Source organism: Erythrolamprus reginae, chromosome 6 (assembly GCF_031021105.1).
Source record: "Erythrolamprus reginae isolate rEryReg1 chromosome 6, rEryReg1.hap1, whole genome shotgun sequence".
NCBI lineage: Eukaryota > Metazoa > Chordata > Lepidosauria > Squamata > Dipsadidae > Erythrolamprus > Erythrolamprus reginae.
This window is the reverse complement of record NC_091955.1, coordinates 5681754-5698763: the sequence shown is the minus strand read 5'-3', so window position 1 is coordinate 5698763 and position 17010 is coordinate 5681754. Positions and strand designations below refer to the sequence as shown.

Below are 17010 nucleotides of genomic sequence, written 5' to 3'. Positions count from 1 at the left end.
TAACTTCTGGTGTGGGCCCCCTAGCAGTGATGGGCTCCTACGGGTACGGTCAGGTATACAGAAGCAGTAGAAAATTTTTGATTAATATTATTTCTTTGCTTCCCTGCTGGGCTCTGGGTACGTTTTTCATATCACAGTAATTGAGGTTGAATGTGTATAATTTTAGAAGAGCTGTGCGCTCGTGTGCATACACTTTATATAGTAGATAATGTATAATTTTGTGTGCCTGTGTATAGTGTATGTACACATATGGCATACATACATACATACATACATAGAATTAAATAGTATATTTTGGATGTTCCGTAATAGTAAATAGGGAAATTGTATCTCATTGAGGTGAGGAGAGACCAGGCACCCTAACCCAAACCGTTGACATGAGTGACGTCAAGTTGGCCACCTTTAAGCCAGTCACATGACCTTTAGGCCGCCACCCCCAGTCACATGATCATCAAGACACTCCCACCTGGTCACATGGCTATTATATTTTATGTTTGGTATGTATGTGTTGTATGGTTTTAAATTGTTGGGGTTTTAGATATGTTTTATTTTAATATTAGATTTGTTTCACTGTTATGTTGTTTCTATTACTGTTGTGAGCCGCCCCGAGTCTTCGGAGAGGGGCGGCATACAAATCTAATAAATAATAATAATAATAATGGCTGGCAAGCCACACCCACAAAATAAGCCACGCCCACAGCGTGGTAGTAAAAATTTTTGCAGCCCTCCACTACCCGGTAGGTGCGTTTTTTGCCCTTCCCAGTCTCCAGAGGTTTCCCTGGATCTTTATATGGGTGGGGAGGCGGCCTAAGGTGGAGCTTTCGCCTCACAACCAGGAGGCTGTGAGTTTGAACCTAGGCAGATATTTCTCTCTCTGGGCACAATGAGAATTCATCTTCTGAGTATAACTCCTCATTGGCAACAGGGTTAGCAGCCGGCCAGTAAACACTCTACTAACTCGGACTCCACTCCACAAGGCATTATGGTCGGGGTCACTAAATGACCAAAAATAAAAAATTACCTTTATATCCCCTCTCACAGATGCACACCACTTGTAACGTGATCCTGTCTTGATAACATCCGTTGGCGAACTGGCGTCCGCTTTCGGGTCCATCTGGGCAAGGACAAGGACGGCAGTGATCACCCGATCCCAAGACTGGATCTCCATAAAAACCAGCACGGCACCTAAATTTTAGAGGACAAGTTTTCTCAGAAGGCATACGAGGCGGTCTATTGATCGACTGAAAAGACACTTATTAACTGCTTGAGTGTTTTTCCTCTGATGTAAATCCTTGATTTACAACAGTCCCTTTAGTGATCGTTTGGAAAAGTTATGACAGCACTGAGCAAAAGGGACCTACAACTGTTTTCAAAAGTTACGACCTCTGAAGTATCCCCGTGGTTACGTGATCAATAATGGAACAATACGATTTATATTGATTTTGATTTGTTAAAGCAGAAATGATATACTGGTATAATGAAAGAAATGAAAGAAATGAATTGAGTAGGAAATACATTTTAAAATTTCTTTTTTTAAATTTATTTTACAAATGTGACATACAAGACAAAGGAAAAAAACATACATAAAAACATATATATACAACATTTGGGAAATGAAAGTTTCCCCACTATTTTTTGGGGATATTTGATCAGAGAATTACACTTCTTTTACATAATATTAATTTTTGAATTCTTTTATTTGACATGTTGCTTTGCATAATTTTTTATTTATTTATTTCTTTTAGCAAATCATAAATTTTGCCCACATTTTATAATAATCTGATTCTTCTTTTCCCTCTAATCTTTTGGATAGCCTGTCCATCTCCGCACAGTCTAGTATTTTTTTAATTATTATGTTTTCTTCCGGTATTTTATCTGTTTTCCACTGTTGGGCATATTGGCAGCTGTTAGTATATGTATAACTAGGTATCTTACTTCTTTTTCTATTTTTTATTAAAAATACCCAATAAATATAATTCTGGGTTTTTTTCGACTTCTTCATTTGCTATTTCTTTTAACCAATTTGTTATTTTATTCCAATACTTTTTTTGCCTGTGTGCATGTCCACCATTGGTGGTAGAACGTGCCTCTTTCTTTTTTACACTTCCAACATATTGGAGAGGTTTTTGAGAACATTTTTGCAAGCTTTTCTGGCGATAGGTGCCACCTGTAGAACATTTTTAATTGGTTTTCCTTGAATGCGGTCGATCTTGTCATCTGCCAATTGTTAATCCATAATTTTTCCCATTTTTCTGGTTCAATTGTGTAGCCAATACATTTTAAAATTTCTAACAACAACCCTTCCTCCTACGTATATTGACATTGTTATAATTAGATTAAGATATGATATGAATAGCATTTTATTTTTTAATTTTTTTCTTTCCTTCCTGGGTTTTAAAGAGAAAATCCAAGTTCTCTATGTGCCCCCAAAAGAAGCCATACCTCTCACAATTGGATCCCGAGGTGTGATCCCGACAATTCAAGCACTGCCCGCTGTACGGATGGCACTCGTCTGAGTGACCATTGCACTGGCACGCCTGACAGCTCGGGAACCCCCAATATCCGGGCAAACATTGGTCACACTGGCGGCCATAGATTCCATGGAAACAGTGACACTGCCCAGTCTCCGGGTGGCAGAAGGCGTTTACGGAAGCTTGGGCGTGACACTCGCAGGCTAAAATACAACAACAACAACACAGAGATATTTGCATGAAATGGAAAGTCAACACAACCCGCAATCAACTCACTTGTGGTTTTTTAAATCTCCATGAGTTAATGACCAGTGTTAGAAAAATTTGTCTCATTAGTAGAAGAGAATATTTGTAGCTCAGGATTGAATTATGGGGTCCTTGATGCTCAGAAATTATTGGTTTACTAGTTGGTGTTTTATTAACCAACTAGGTAGCATCAACAGGCAGGCTACAAGGAGGGAGGGTTGTGGACTGGAGGGGGGACAAGAAAGAAGGGAGAGGAGGAGGATTATGGGGCTAGTAGTGGGTTGCTACTGGTGCAGTAGTGGACAATGCAGTGTAGCGGCTGCCAGATTGTGTAATTTGTGCGCAACCGCTCTGATGACAGTCCTATGGGCACCGCCATGACAGCACCAAGGACCCCATTAATTTAATTTAATAATTTAATTTAATTTAATAATTTAATTTAATTTAATTTAATTTAATTTAATTTAATTTAATTTAATTTAATTTAATTTAATTTAATTTAATTTAATTTAATTTAATTTAATTTAATTTAATTTAATTTAATTTAATTTAATTTAATTTAATTTAATTTAATTTAATTTAATTTAATTTAATTTAATTTAATTTAATTTAATTTAATTTAATTTAATTTAATTTAATTTAATTTAATTTAATTTAATTTATGATTTAATTTATGATTTAATTTATGATTTAATTTAATTTAATTTAATTTAATTTAATTTATGATTTAATTTATGATTTAATTTAATTTATAATTTAATTTAATTTATAATTTAATTTTATAATTTATAATTTATAATTTATAATTTATAATTTATAATTTATAATTTATAATTTATAATTTATAATTTATAATTTATAATTTATAATTTATAATTTATAATTTATAATTTATAATTTATAATTTATAATTTATAATTTATAATTTATAATTTATAATTTATAATTTATAATTTATAATTTATAATAATTTATAATTTATAATTTATAATTTATAATTTATAATTTATAATTTATAATTTATAATTTATAATTTATAATTTATAATTTATAATTTATAATTTATAATTTATAATTTATAATTTATAATTTATAATTTATAATTTATAATTTATAATTTATAATTTATAATTTATAATTTATAATTTATAATTTATAATTTATAATTTATAATTTATAATTTAATTTAATTTTTTAATCTATAGGCCACCCAACTCCTTCCAGACTCTGGACATTGTATAACAAATAAAAACAATATAAGAACGGTTAAAACCCCTTATAAAAACATTCATTCATCTTGGCTGGAGCTAGATGATATTGCTCAACGACCCAAGGCTTGCTGGAAAATTATCTTTTTTAGCTCAGTTCACAAGGGTTTTTATAGACGTAGTAGACTAAGGGGACATTTCAGAGCAGTAACGGGATCTTCAGAAGGAAGACAGAACTTACGTTTACATCCAGTGGGTCCAAAGCCAAAATTGCCCGGGGCGCATTTATCGCATCTTCGGCCAACAACATTTGGACGACATTGACAATGGCCTCCATTGGGATCACAGACTGAACTCAGTGAACCTTGGGGGTCACACTGGCAAGCTAAAAAAAAAAAGAGAGAGAGAAAGAAAGATATTTAGAACAAGTCATTCATTCATTCATTCATTCATTCATTCATTTATTCTTTCCTTCGCTCATTCACTCCATTGGTGTACATCTTTCCAAGGGACTTTCCAACGATATTAAACTGGCAGGAATAGCTAACACCCTAGATCCGTGATGGTGAACCTATGAAACGCATGCCACAGGTGGCACGCAGCGCCATAAAGGATGGCACATGAGCCGTTGCTCTATGTCAGCTCCAGCACGCATCCGTGCACTAGCCAGCTGATTTTCAACCTTGGGAAAGGCTGTTTCATCCTCCAAAGGCTTCAGGGAAGCTTCCTAAAGGGCTAAAGTGCAAAAAACAGCACAACGGGCAAACCGGAAATCCATTTTTCTGAATTTCCGGTTTTCCTGTTGGGCTGTTTTTCACACTACAGGGATTTTTCACTGTCGTAGGCTTTAGTGAGATGCACTAGCCCATTAATGTTTGGCTTTGGGGAAGGCCATTTCACCCTCTGGAGGCTTCAGGGAAGCCACAGAGTGCAGAAAACAGACCTCCGGTTTCCCCGTTGTGCTGTTTTTCTTCCCTAAAGGCTCCGGAGTGCAAAAAACCACACAACAAGCGAACCAGAAGCCCATTTTTCTGAACTTCCGGTTTGCCTGTTTGCCCATTTTTTTCACCGTCCCAGACTTCTGTGAGGCCTGTGAACGTGCGCGGGGATGGGGGAGATTGTGCACATGCGCAGGGGCAGCATGGGGTTGCGCATGTGTGTGGGGGAGGGAATGGGTGTGAACACATGTGAGCATTCTAGCACATGCACATACCTTCCTTTTGGCACACAAATCAAAAAAGGTTTGCCATCACTGCCCTAGCATCTAATATTGGGTCCACAGCTGGGGGTTCTGCAGTCTCCAGGGGTTCCCCAGGCCCTAACTCTCCCTCATTCTCACTTTTTTATTCTTCTGGTGTTCTGCCTGGCTATGGGTCACCCAGAAATGAAGTAATTAATCAAACACACACACACACACACACACACAAACACACACACACAGAAGCTTGTAAAAATAAATATTATATATTATATTCAGAAGGTTGCAAGCCACGGAGTTTCAGAACAATTTCAGTTTAAGAGTTCAACAGGTCAGAGGTAATCACTCAAGTCAGTACAGAAGCCTTTCTGGCTTACGTCAGCCAAATAACTCACTGCCTTAAATGTCAGAATGTCCAAAAATATCCACAGCAAACATGAAACCACAATTCATCAAAGTCTCTCCCAAAAACTGAACGGATAAACTCCCACACTGTCATCTGCAAACCTCCCCTTTTTCAAGGCTGCAGCAGCATCATTAATTCTTAACACCTGTGACCTAGAATCTGTTTCTGTGTTTGCACAGCTGCTCTTGGTGTCCCAGCATTCTCCTGACCTGAACATTGAAAATAGGATTCAGATGAAACTTTAGCTGGAGATCTGGCTGGCTCCATTTCCCTCTCTGCCTCTCCAACCCCTTCCTCATTCCTTTCTCCTTCTGTTTCACTGTCTGATTCCTCCTCCAGCCAAACGGGTCTTCTGTGATCAGATGGCTCCCACTCCTCTGAGTCAAAATCAGCAGTCATAGGAGTTGGCCTGAAGCCAACCACAACATCTGGTAAACATACTGGCCTATGATACCCAGATGGACTTGGTTGATTCTTTTCAAACTCCATGATCAAAGGAGATGGATGCGAGCCAACCACAACAAATATTAAATCCTTTTATTAGTTAGACAATTGGTGTGGATCTGATTATTGGGGCTCAGCACTAAGACAGAACACCTTGTGGACTTCAACTCCCGGAATTCTCCAGCCAGCATGGGGGAATTCTGGGAATTGAAGTCAACAAGGTTTCAAAATGGCCTAGTTTGGAGGCCTCCCTATTCTCAACCTACTTACCCAAGGCGGTTTCATGCAGCAGGGCCGAGATGCTAAAAATTATGTTCCTGCAAACGTCAGTCATGGGGGTTTTGACCACGCTCCTGCTGTTCTCCAAGCAGCGATATCTCTGAAAGGTTTCCCATGCGCTGTTAGTCGTGATGTCGTCACCTCTGCCTCCAACTGTGAAAAGGTCCAGGGACTTGCAATACGGCATGAGAACCAGCTGCAAATTGACGTTAACCAAGACGTGTTACTATATTTTAAGACGGACTATCCAAATGTCGTTGTTGGCATCCCACATGGGGTAACCAATGTTAGAATACCTACTTTCAAACAGAGCATATGTGGTAGTGGTGGTTGTTCAGTCAATAACACATACCAACATAATAAAGGTATTATTTACAAGGTATACAGTAATATTAATATTACACACTAACTATAATGCAATCCATAGACCTTTGTTTAGCATACAGCAATACCATTTAGCACACAGCAAGTACATAGAACAATATTTAGCACACAGCAATATAGTATATTCTCCTATTAGCACACAGCAAGTACATATACCATTTAGCACACAGCAATATAGTATATTCTCTTATTAGCATACAGCAAGTACATATACCATTTAGCACACAGCAATATAGTATATTCTCTTATTAGCACACAGCAAATACATATACCATTTAGCACACAGCAATATAGTATATTCTCTTATTAGCACACAGCACGTACATATACCATTTAGCACACAGCAATATAGTATATTCTCCTATTAGCACACAGCAAATACATACACCATTTAGCACACAGCAATATAGTATATTCTCTTATTAGCACACAGCAAGTACATATACCATTTAGCACACAGCAATATAGTATATTCTCTTATTAGCACACAGCAAATACATATGCCATTTAGCACACAGCAATATAATATATTCTCTTATTAGCACACAGCAAATACATATACCATTTAGCACAAAGCAATATAGTATATTCTCTTATTAGCACACAGCAAATACATATACCATTTAGCACACAGCAATATAGTATATTCTCTTATTAGCACACAGCAAATACATATGCCATTTAGCACACAGCAATATAGTACATTCTCTTATAAGCACACAGCAAATACATATACCATTTAGCACAAAGCAATATAGTATATTCTCTTATTAGCACACAGGAAGTACATATACCATTTAGCACACAGCAATATAGTATATTCTCTTATTAGCATACAGCAGTATCAGCACAGAGCAGAATATATTCTATTATCAACACACAAGATTATTAAGCACACAGCTATATCTTAGAGTACATCAATAACTTAGCACTCAGCACTATAGCATCAATACTAACCAGCATATATACAGCAACAACCAACAATACAATGCAATGCAACAGAACGGAGAGCAACACATCTGTCTCCCTTTTATGGCTAATTGCAGCCTAGCTCTTAAAGTAACGAGGCAGCTTATTCCATGGAGGTCTTTGGTGCTCTCAGGGTTGTCTTGAGGATGTTTCATTACCCAATTAGGTAATGACATCAGTGCTACAAGGAAGGGTGTGAGGTTTGCTCTCATTTGAGCACCCCACTCCTTCTAGTGTAGATGATGTTACTAGTTTGGCTAGTGAAATGTCTACGTCCAAGCTGAGAGAACACTAGGGACCCCACAGTCCTCCTCCTCTTTCTCCTCTGTCTCTTCTTCTTCCCTTTCCCCCCTCCTCCTCCTCCTCTTTGTCTTCTTCTTCCTCCTCCTCTTCTTCTTCCCTTTCCCCTCCTTCTTTTCCTCCTCCTCCTCTTCCTCCTCCTCTTTTTCTTCCTCTTCCTCCTCTTCTTTCTCCTCCTCCTCCTCCTCTTCTTCTTCTTCTTCTTCCTGTTCTTCTTCTTCTTCTTCTTCTTCTTCTTCTTCTTCTTCTTCTTCTTCTTCTTCCTCTTCCTCTTCTTCTTCTTCCCCCCTACCGTCCTCCTCCTCCTCCTTCTACTTGTTCTTCTTCTTCCCCTTCTTCCCTACCCTCCTCCTCCTCCTCCTCCTGTGGGTGCGTAGCAACTAAAGGACTGATGTTACCATCTACTTACTGAATCAATGAGTGTGTATGGATTTTCCACCTCCGAGTTTGAGGAGTAATGCGGCAGCTCCAATCGAACCGTGTAATTCAGGCCCTTTTCAAAGCATATGGGACGTGGAAGGACTGCGTACCTGTGTTAGAAAATAGGATATCCATGAAGGAAAAACCATGTGGCAGATCCCACAGCATACATTCAAAAGCACTTCTTGAGACTGTTGGTTAGATGACCCTGAGTTAGGTTCTGTTTATTGTTCCCTTTATTTTATACACATGAGATTTCCTTCCCCCCACTGTTCCTTTTATTCCACATGCAAATCTTTTTTTACTTCCGCGCATGCGTAGAAACAAAAAAAACACCGAAATCTCACACGCTCACGCATCCCGTCACAAGATTTAAAATATAATATTATTTTAATATTATTTATATATGTGTCACATGTTTTTTTGCTGAATTTAAAAATTAAGGGAGACTAGGATAGATATATTTCGGCCTTATTTTGGCCTCATCAGCTAGCCATACCCTCTGGGACTTGAACCTGCAACCTTTGCCTTGTAAGGCAGAGAATTATCCTCTAGGCTACAGTATCCAATCCCTTCAGCTCTGCACCAGGGAAGGGTTACATATTTTTGTGTCGAATCACCCTGGTGTATTGAAGGAACATCACAGCTCCTTATTTGCCTCTCGGCCCAACCCAGGGCCATTTCTAAGGTAGTTAATTTTATTGATAGCCGACAATTCTATCTATATATATATAATGGAAGAAAAAAGAGGGCGGGGCCCATAGGACTGGCACCGTAGCAGTCGCGTGCAAATTGTGCAATCCCCTACCATACCAGTAGCAACCCACTACAGTATCCCATTCACATCCAGTAAAGTGTTTCAAGGGTGAATTCATAGTCACAGACCTTGGAGAGCTGGTAGGCCGATATCTTCAAAACTTGGCAAGGCGTCTCTGAGAGAACCAATTAAGCGATCTCATTTTCTCCTGCAAACTCCCCTCCCCTTTTCCTCCTCTTTTATTCCCTAAGGGAAGGGCCATGCACCGTCCACTTGTGGCCTTACTCCCAAATTAACCCTTGCTCCTTAGCTGTTCCCTTTGTCTGGCAGCTCTGCGCATATGCGCACTGGGAACAGGCTCCAGCTGTTCTTCTGCCTCACTGATGTCTAACTCCAAAGGCAGCTGATAACTGTCAGACTGCCCTGGTCCCCTCTCTGCCTCGGATGTAGAGCACGTGTCCGAGCCTTCCCCAGGCTCCAGGACTAGCCCATGTTCTTTCCTCATTGTCCGAATCTGCTGCTAACACTCACCTGGAACCAGGAGATAAGGATGTCTCTTGGTTGTCATCGTCAGGAACCGTATTGCCGCATCTACTACTCGGAGGAATTTGGCCCGGGCGATATACACTGATGGTAGCTTTCTCCCAGTGATCTGGTAACTAGGAAAAATGATCCCCGTTAAGTTCAAAACTCCAAATACAACCTGTGCATATCACAGAAACATAGAAACATAGAAGACTGAATGCAGAAAAAGACCTCATGGTCCATCTAGTCTGACCTTATACTATTTCCTGTATTTTATCTTACAATATGTTTATCCCAGGCATGTTTAAATTCAGTTACTGTGGACTTACCAACCACGTCTGCTGGAAGTTTGTTCCAAGGATCTACTACTCTTTCAGTGAAATAATATTTTCTCACGTTGCTTTTGATCTTTCCCCCAACTAACTTCAGATTGTGTCCCCTTGTTCTTGGGTTCACTTTCCTATTAAAAACACTTCCCTCCTGAACCTTATTTAACCCTTTAACATATTTAAATGTTTCAATCATGTCCCCACTTTTCCTTCTGTCCTCCAGACTATACAGATTGAGTCCATGAAGTCTTTCCTGATACGTTTTATGCTTAAGACCTTCCACCATTCTTGTAGCCCGTCTTTGGACCCGTTCAATTTGGTCAATATCTTTTTGTAGGTGAGGCCTCCAGAACTGAACACAGTATTCCAAATGTGGTCTCACCAACGCTCTATATAAGGGGATCACAATCTCCCTCTTCCTGCTTGTTATACCTCTAGCTATGCAGCCAAGCATCCTACTTGCTTTTCCTACCACCCGACCACACTGCTCACTCATTTTGAGACTGTCAGAAATCACTACCCCTAAATCCTTCTCTTCTGAAGCTTTTGCTAACATCAGGATCCATCAGGATCGTCTACGGGAGGAATTAAGACTAGATGAACCATACATAATTTCTATGCAACCTTGTTTTGGAGCAAGAGTAATTGAAGGCAGGGGGACGACTGTGAGAATCGTCATGCATATCATGAAATTGCCATCGATACACAAGCCACATATAGCCTGTTTGGTCTAGTGTTGAAGGCACCAGCCAAGAAAAACTGTTGGGAGACTTTGAACCAATCAAAGGAGTGGGTGATTTCTAGTCCCACCTTATCCATGAAAGTCATCTGTGTGGCCATGAACCAATCGCAGGAGATGGTGAGTTCTAGTCCCACCTTAGCTATAAACCCAACTCGGTGACATTAAACCAATCACCAGGAGACAGTGAGTTCTAGTCCCACCTTAGCCATGAAACCTAGTGACCTTGAACCAATCACAGGAGATGGTGAGTTCCAGTCCCACTTTATCCATGAAAGCCAGTGGGTGATCTTGAACCTATCACCAGGAGATGGTGAGTTCGAGTCCGACCTTAGAGACAAAAGATGTCTTAGACAACTCTCTTTTTCTCTCTCAGCCCAACAAACCTCACTGGGTTGTTGTGGGGGGAAAATAGGAGGACGAAGGTGATGTTGGATATGTTCACCAGCTTGAACCATTTGTAAAAATAACAAATGCAGGATAATAAATAAACAAGCAAAAAGTAAGTCAGTTAATAAAAAGTAAACACTCAAACTACCAAGTGCATAAATATTGAACTCAGCAGGTTTTAAACAACTTCTAAATGCAGTGGTACCTCTACTTACAAACTTAATTCGTTCCATGACCAGGTTCCTAAGTAGAAAAATTTGTAAGAAGAAGCAATTTTTCCCATAGGAATCAATGTGAAAGCAAATAATGTATGCGATTGGGGAAACCACAGGGAGGGGGGAGGCCCCGTTTCCTCCCAGGAGATTCCTAGAGAGGCTCCACGAAGGCTTCTCCCTGCCTTTTCTGGCCCTGAATGCCCAGTTCTTAGCCAGAAAAGTTCATAAGTACAGTGGTACCTCTAGATACGAGCTGCTCCACATGCGAGTATTCCAAGTTACGAGCCGCGACGCGAGCAAAATTTCTGTTCGACACCCGAGCTCAAATTTGGGATACGAGCTGAGCTTCCTCTAGGTGGCGCAAGAATTTCCTTGCTTCCAGTTATCTCGGCACGAAAAACAAAGTCTAAAGGCATTCGTTCGAGATGCGAGTTGATCGACTTACGAGCTCGGGTCTGGAACGAATTAAACTCGTATGTCAAGGTACCACTGTAGAGGCGTTCTTAGGTAGAGGTACCACTGTATTCCTAATTCAGGGACAGCTTGATTCCTTAAGCAGCCATTTTTACCTGTGGCTCGTATCGAATCAGGACGTCATATTCCATAGAGAACGGAATGTTGTCAATGTAGAATTCCAAATAGGCTCCTTCGGGGACCCTGACAAACCCTATTCCAGTCCAGGAAGGGACGCGGTCTTGAGAATAGAGGCGTTCCACTAAACTCACACCCTACAAAAAGGAGAAGTAAATCGTTAGTAGCGCGACTTGTGTGCAAAGAAGAGTGGGAAGGACTTACACCTTCCTTCAATGGAAGAATGGACAGGGAAGCTAATGGAATAGGCAGAGATTGTGAAATAGAATATTCTGATTATAGAAGCAGGGGGTTTTGCCTAACTTTTGTCTACTTGGAAATCACTGTTGGACATTGTGCTAGAAACTGAGAGGGGAAAAAATGAACATTTAATTTTGGGAGTTGACAGTTAGGACTGTTGTGGTTATAGAAAAGGTGGGATTAGAATAGAATAGAATAGAATAGAATGGAATGGAATGGAATGGAATACAGTAGAGTAAAGTAGAGTAGAGTAGAGTAGAGTAGAATTCTTTATTGGCCAAGTGTGATTGGACACACAAGGAATTTGTCTTTGGTGCATATGCTCTCAGTGTACATAAAAGAAAATACACATTTGTCAAGAATCATAAGGTACAACACTTAATGATTGTCGTAGGGGTCAAATAAGCAATGAGGTAACAATCAATATTAATAAAAATCTTAAGGATACAAGCCACAAGTTACAGCCATACAGTCATAAGTGAGAGGAGATGTATGATATGAGTGATGAGAAAATAATAGTAGTAATAATAGTGCAGACTTAGGAAATAGTTTGACAGTGTTGAGAGGATTATTTGTTTAGCAGAGTGATGGCATTTGGGGGAAAATGTTCTTGTGTCGAGTTGTCTTGGTGTTCTTAGTTGTCTTTTGCTTTTTTAATATTTTATTCTTTGCTGGGACTTAATATTAAAAAAAAGAAAAAAGAATAGAAGCAAATTACAGTATATTCAGCTATTTTAAGATAACACACGTATGTTCCATGGAAAATGTAGATTAAGAAAATATACTACGAGAAAAATATTCCAGCAGTTTTCTCCAGATGTGTTGGGACTTTTAATCCCAGGGGTCACATCCATCCTCTTACTGATAGATGCTTGCAAAAGATGACTATGAACAGATTCCGTTCACACGCATGTATTGTTTGTTTCTATTAGTTGACAAATGGCTTTTGTATGTTTTCTTAGACTTAGGAAATCTCCGACTATTATTGAGAGTTGAGAGTTCAACCCCAGGTATGAGCAGATGTTTTTCTCCCAGGAGAAAATTTTCTCCCAGATGGAGAAAATGTCTGCTGTGAACTCTGTATAGGTGTCAGGAAGGGCATCCGGTCAATAAATTCTCAGCTCCACCCAGTCACCCCAACTCTACCCAAATCAGGGACTATGGGTTGTATAAAAGGAGGAAAGAAAGCGACAAACTATTTCTGATCAGGTTAGAAATTAAACAATATTGTACCTCTAACTTTGCTGTAAAATGTATCAAAATATTAAATGTGCTTCTAATCAGAAATAAATAAAGAGAAATCAAATATTTCCCAATGGATGGTGGCCACGTATAAATGTACACATAAATACATGGACTCTGATGTGTTTTGATTGCAAGCTAAACTTGGTACTCACTGGGCCAAATTTGGCATCCTCTGCTTCGTAGACATAATGATCTAAAGATATGAAAAAATACCCAGGTTCCACTTCCTGGCATTGGCGGCCAATCAGATGCGGCCTGCACTGGCATTGGCCAGATTCACTGGAGCAGCTGAAAAACAAAACAAATGTCTATTGGAAACCTTCACAATATTTTATATGTCTCTTTTGATTGCACACCAGTATAAAGTAATCATTGATATTTCTGTGTAATAAAAAAAAAGTTTACAACAAGTTTCACTGATCTATCAATTAACCAAAATCCTCAGGATGTTTTATATGCCTCTTTCCATTGTACACCAAAAAAGAAGGAAAGAAGGAAGGAGGGTGGGAGAAGGGAAGGAAGGAAGGAGGGAGGGAGGGAAGGAAGGAAGGAAGAAAGGAAGGAGGAAGGGAGGGGAGGAGGGAAGGGAGGAGGGAGGGAAGGAAGGAAGGAAGAAGGGAGGGAGGGAGGGAAGGAAGGAGGGAGGGATGGAAGAAAGGAAGGAGGGAAGGAAGAAAGGAAAGAAGGAAAGAAGGAAAGAAGGAAGGAAGGAAAGAAGGAAAGAAGGAAAGAAGGAAAGAAGGAAAGAAGGAAAGAAGGAAAGAAGGAAAGAAGGAAAGAAGGAAAGAAGGAAAGAAGGAAAGAAGGAAAGAAGGAAAGAAGGAAAGAAGGAAAGAAGGAAAGAAGGAAAGAAGGAAAGAAGGAAAGAAGGAAAGAAGGAAAGAAGGAAAGAAGGAAAGAAGGAAAGAAGGAAAGAAGGAAGAAGTCCAAATGGAGAAGGTGGCTTTATTTAGCTTCCATCCTGCAACAATATCTAAAACAACACCGTCAAACATCCAGATGTGCCTATACCATATCCATGGTAAGGACTCGCTGGGTAGACAAATGTGCCAAACCCAGTTTGAACATCTGCAACGATGTGCGATGATTAATAATAAAAATCCAAGGAAGCCAGGAGACACATTCTCCTATCCGGTGGAATTACTACAATCCCAGATAAGGTTTTGTCAAACTTCAGCTCCTTCAGTAGCGGGTTGCAGCCGGAACACCCCAATATGGCGTCCCAGTAGCGAAAATGGAGCTGCGTGCACAACTGCAGCTAACTGGTGGGCGGGCGCCCATGTCGGCGCAAGATTTGGCTTCTGCTCATGCACCAGAAGCCAAATCTTGTGTGAGCGAGAATTCGGTAATTTTTGCTGATATTCTTGCTTCCGCGTATGCGCAGAGGCCAAATCTCGCGCCGATTCATGAGCACCTACCCACCGGACATGCACGCGCTCACACCAGTCATCGGAAGTGCTGGCGATGTGGAATCCTTCCCTTTACTTGGGAACATAACTCCATCTTTTGTTATGGTTCCCTGGTTGTTTTCCTTCCTTTGGGTGAGCAGTGTGGTCGGGCGGTAGGAAAAGCAAGTAGGATGCTTGGCTGCATAGCTAGAGGTATAACAAGCAGGAAGAGGGAGATTGTGATCCCCTTATATAGAGCGCTGGTGAGACCACATTTGGAATCCTGTGTTCAGTTCTGGAGACCTCACCTACAAAAAGATATGGATAAAATTGAACGGGTCCAAAGACGGGCTACAAGAATGGTGGAAGGTCTTAAGCATAAAACCTATCAGGAAAGACTTCATGAACTCCATCTGTATAGTCTGGAGGACAGAAGGAAAAGGGGGGACATGATCGAAACATTTAAATATGTGAAAGGGTTAAATAAGGTCCAGGAGGGAAGTGTTTTTAATAGGAAAGTGAACACAAGAACAAGGGGACACAATCTGAAGTTAGTTGGGGGAAAGATCAAAGGCAACATGAGAAAATATTATTTTACTGAAAGAGTTGTAGATCCTTGGAACAAACTTCCAGCAGACGTGGTTGGTAAATCCACAGTAACTGAATTTAAACATCGCCTGGGATAAACATATGTCCATTGTAAGATAAAATACAGGAAATAGTATAAGGGCAGAGTAGATGGACCATGAGGTCTTTTTCTGCCGTCAGACTTCTATGTTTCTATGTTTCACAACCACAGCTTGTTTTTCGGCGCAGCTGTGTACTCAGATGTTGTGGGACAGCCCTACGGTTTCTTGGGGAGGGAATATTTGCCCAGGACATTCTTCCCTTCAGACAATGGTGGCCTCACCAGACACTAGGGCTGTAAAAATAGGATTCTGGATTTCTGGAGGTTTTAATCTGAAATAACCGGATGAATGAGGTCATTTTCTCGGGAGAGGAAATGCGAACGCTGGTTAGGTCAAGAGCGACACCCATTTGCAGATGGCTTTGCGATCAAGACATCAGGACATCCAAAGGTTAGGCAGCTTCGGGGCCCCGCTGCGTAATTTTAATAGGACTCTTGAGAGTAGCTACTGCCTGTGTGAGAAGCAACTCAGGAAAAACGTACAGAGTAAAAATAAGAGTTGGGTCAAGTGGGGCCCATCTTAAGGATGCTTGGCTGCATAGCTAGAGGTATAACAAGCAGGAAGAGGGAGATTATGATCCCACTATATAGAATGCTGGTGAGACCCCATTTGGAATACTGTGTTCAGTTCTGGAGACCTCACCTAGAAAAAGATATTGACAAAATTGAACGGGTCCAAAGACGGGCTACGAGAATGGTGGAAGGTCTTATGCATAAAACGTATCAGGGAAGACTTAATGAACTCAATCTGTATAGTCTGGAGGACAGAAGGAAAAGGGGGGACGTGATCGAAACATTTAAATATGTTAAAGGGTTAAATAAGGTCCAGGAGGGAAGTGTTTTTAATAGGAGAGTGAACACAAGAACCAGGGGACACAATCTGAGGTTAGTTGGGGGAAAGATCAAAAGCAACATGAGAAAATATTATTTTACTGAAAGAGTAGTAGATCCTTGGAACAAACTTCCAGCAGACGTGGTTGGTAAATCCACAGTAACTGAATTTAAACATGCCTGGGATAAACATATATCCATCCTAAGATAAAATACAGGAAATAGTATAAGGGCAGACTAGATGGACCATGAGGTCTTTTTCTGCCGTCAGTCTTCAATGTTTCTATGTTTCTATTAACTAATACACCTTTTAAGCTGCTCCAAATTTTATTTACCTTAAATTGATTAGGCTGTAGTAATTCAAATTTCTCCATAACTCTTCCATATCAATTTTCATGTATATTTATTAACCTTTTTAAAAGTAAATGCCCATTAAAAAAGAATCTCTAAAGAAAAAAAAACTCCAAAAACTTCCAATAATGAAATCAAGGGGGGAAAAGCCAACTAGTTTGAACTTACTTATTGTTGAGTGAGCCTCCTTGGTCACAATCACAGGGGCGACATCCTTCCATATCGTTGCTCAACCCCCAATTTTCAGGCTGCAAAAGAAAGTTTTGGGACATTATAGGTAAAAGAGCATCCAATGAAGGGGAATCTTTGTAGCTCAAGGTTGAAACAAGGGGTCCTCAGTATCTCTGAGCTTGGTAGTTGTCTTGCAGATAGTTCATTATCTAACGGGGTAACATC

At 39.9% G+C, this 17010-nt stretch overlaps 1 protein-coding gene across 1 annotated transcript in view; it reads right to left on the bottom strand.

Moving 5' to 3' along the window:
• The window catches only part of LAMB1 (laminin subunit beta 1), an 87375-nt gene that overhangs the window by 39615 nt on the left and 30750 nt on the right, over window positions 1-17010 (bottom strand). Inside the window, exons 12-20 of the mRNA XM_070755150.1 lie at window positions 16783-16862; window positions 13509-13644; window positions 11850-12008; window positions 9614-9741; window positions 8315-8435; window positions 6244-6448; window positions 4167-4310; window positions 2443-2674; window positions 1022-1185 (exon numbers count right to left, since the gene is read on the bottom strand). Coding sequence (XP_070611251.1) covers window positions 1022-1185; window positions 2443-2674; window positions 4167-4310; window positions 6244-6448; window positions 8315-8435; window positions 9614-9741; window positions 11850-12008; window positions 13509-13644; window positions 16783-16862 — 1369 coding nt within the window. The remainder of the gene's footprint in view (window positions 1-1021; window positions 1186-2442; window positions 2675-4166; window positions 4311-6243; window positions 6449-8314; window positions 8436-9613; window positions 9742-11849; window positions 12009-13508; window positions 13645-16782; window positions 16863-17010) is intronic.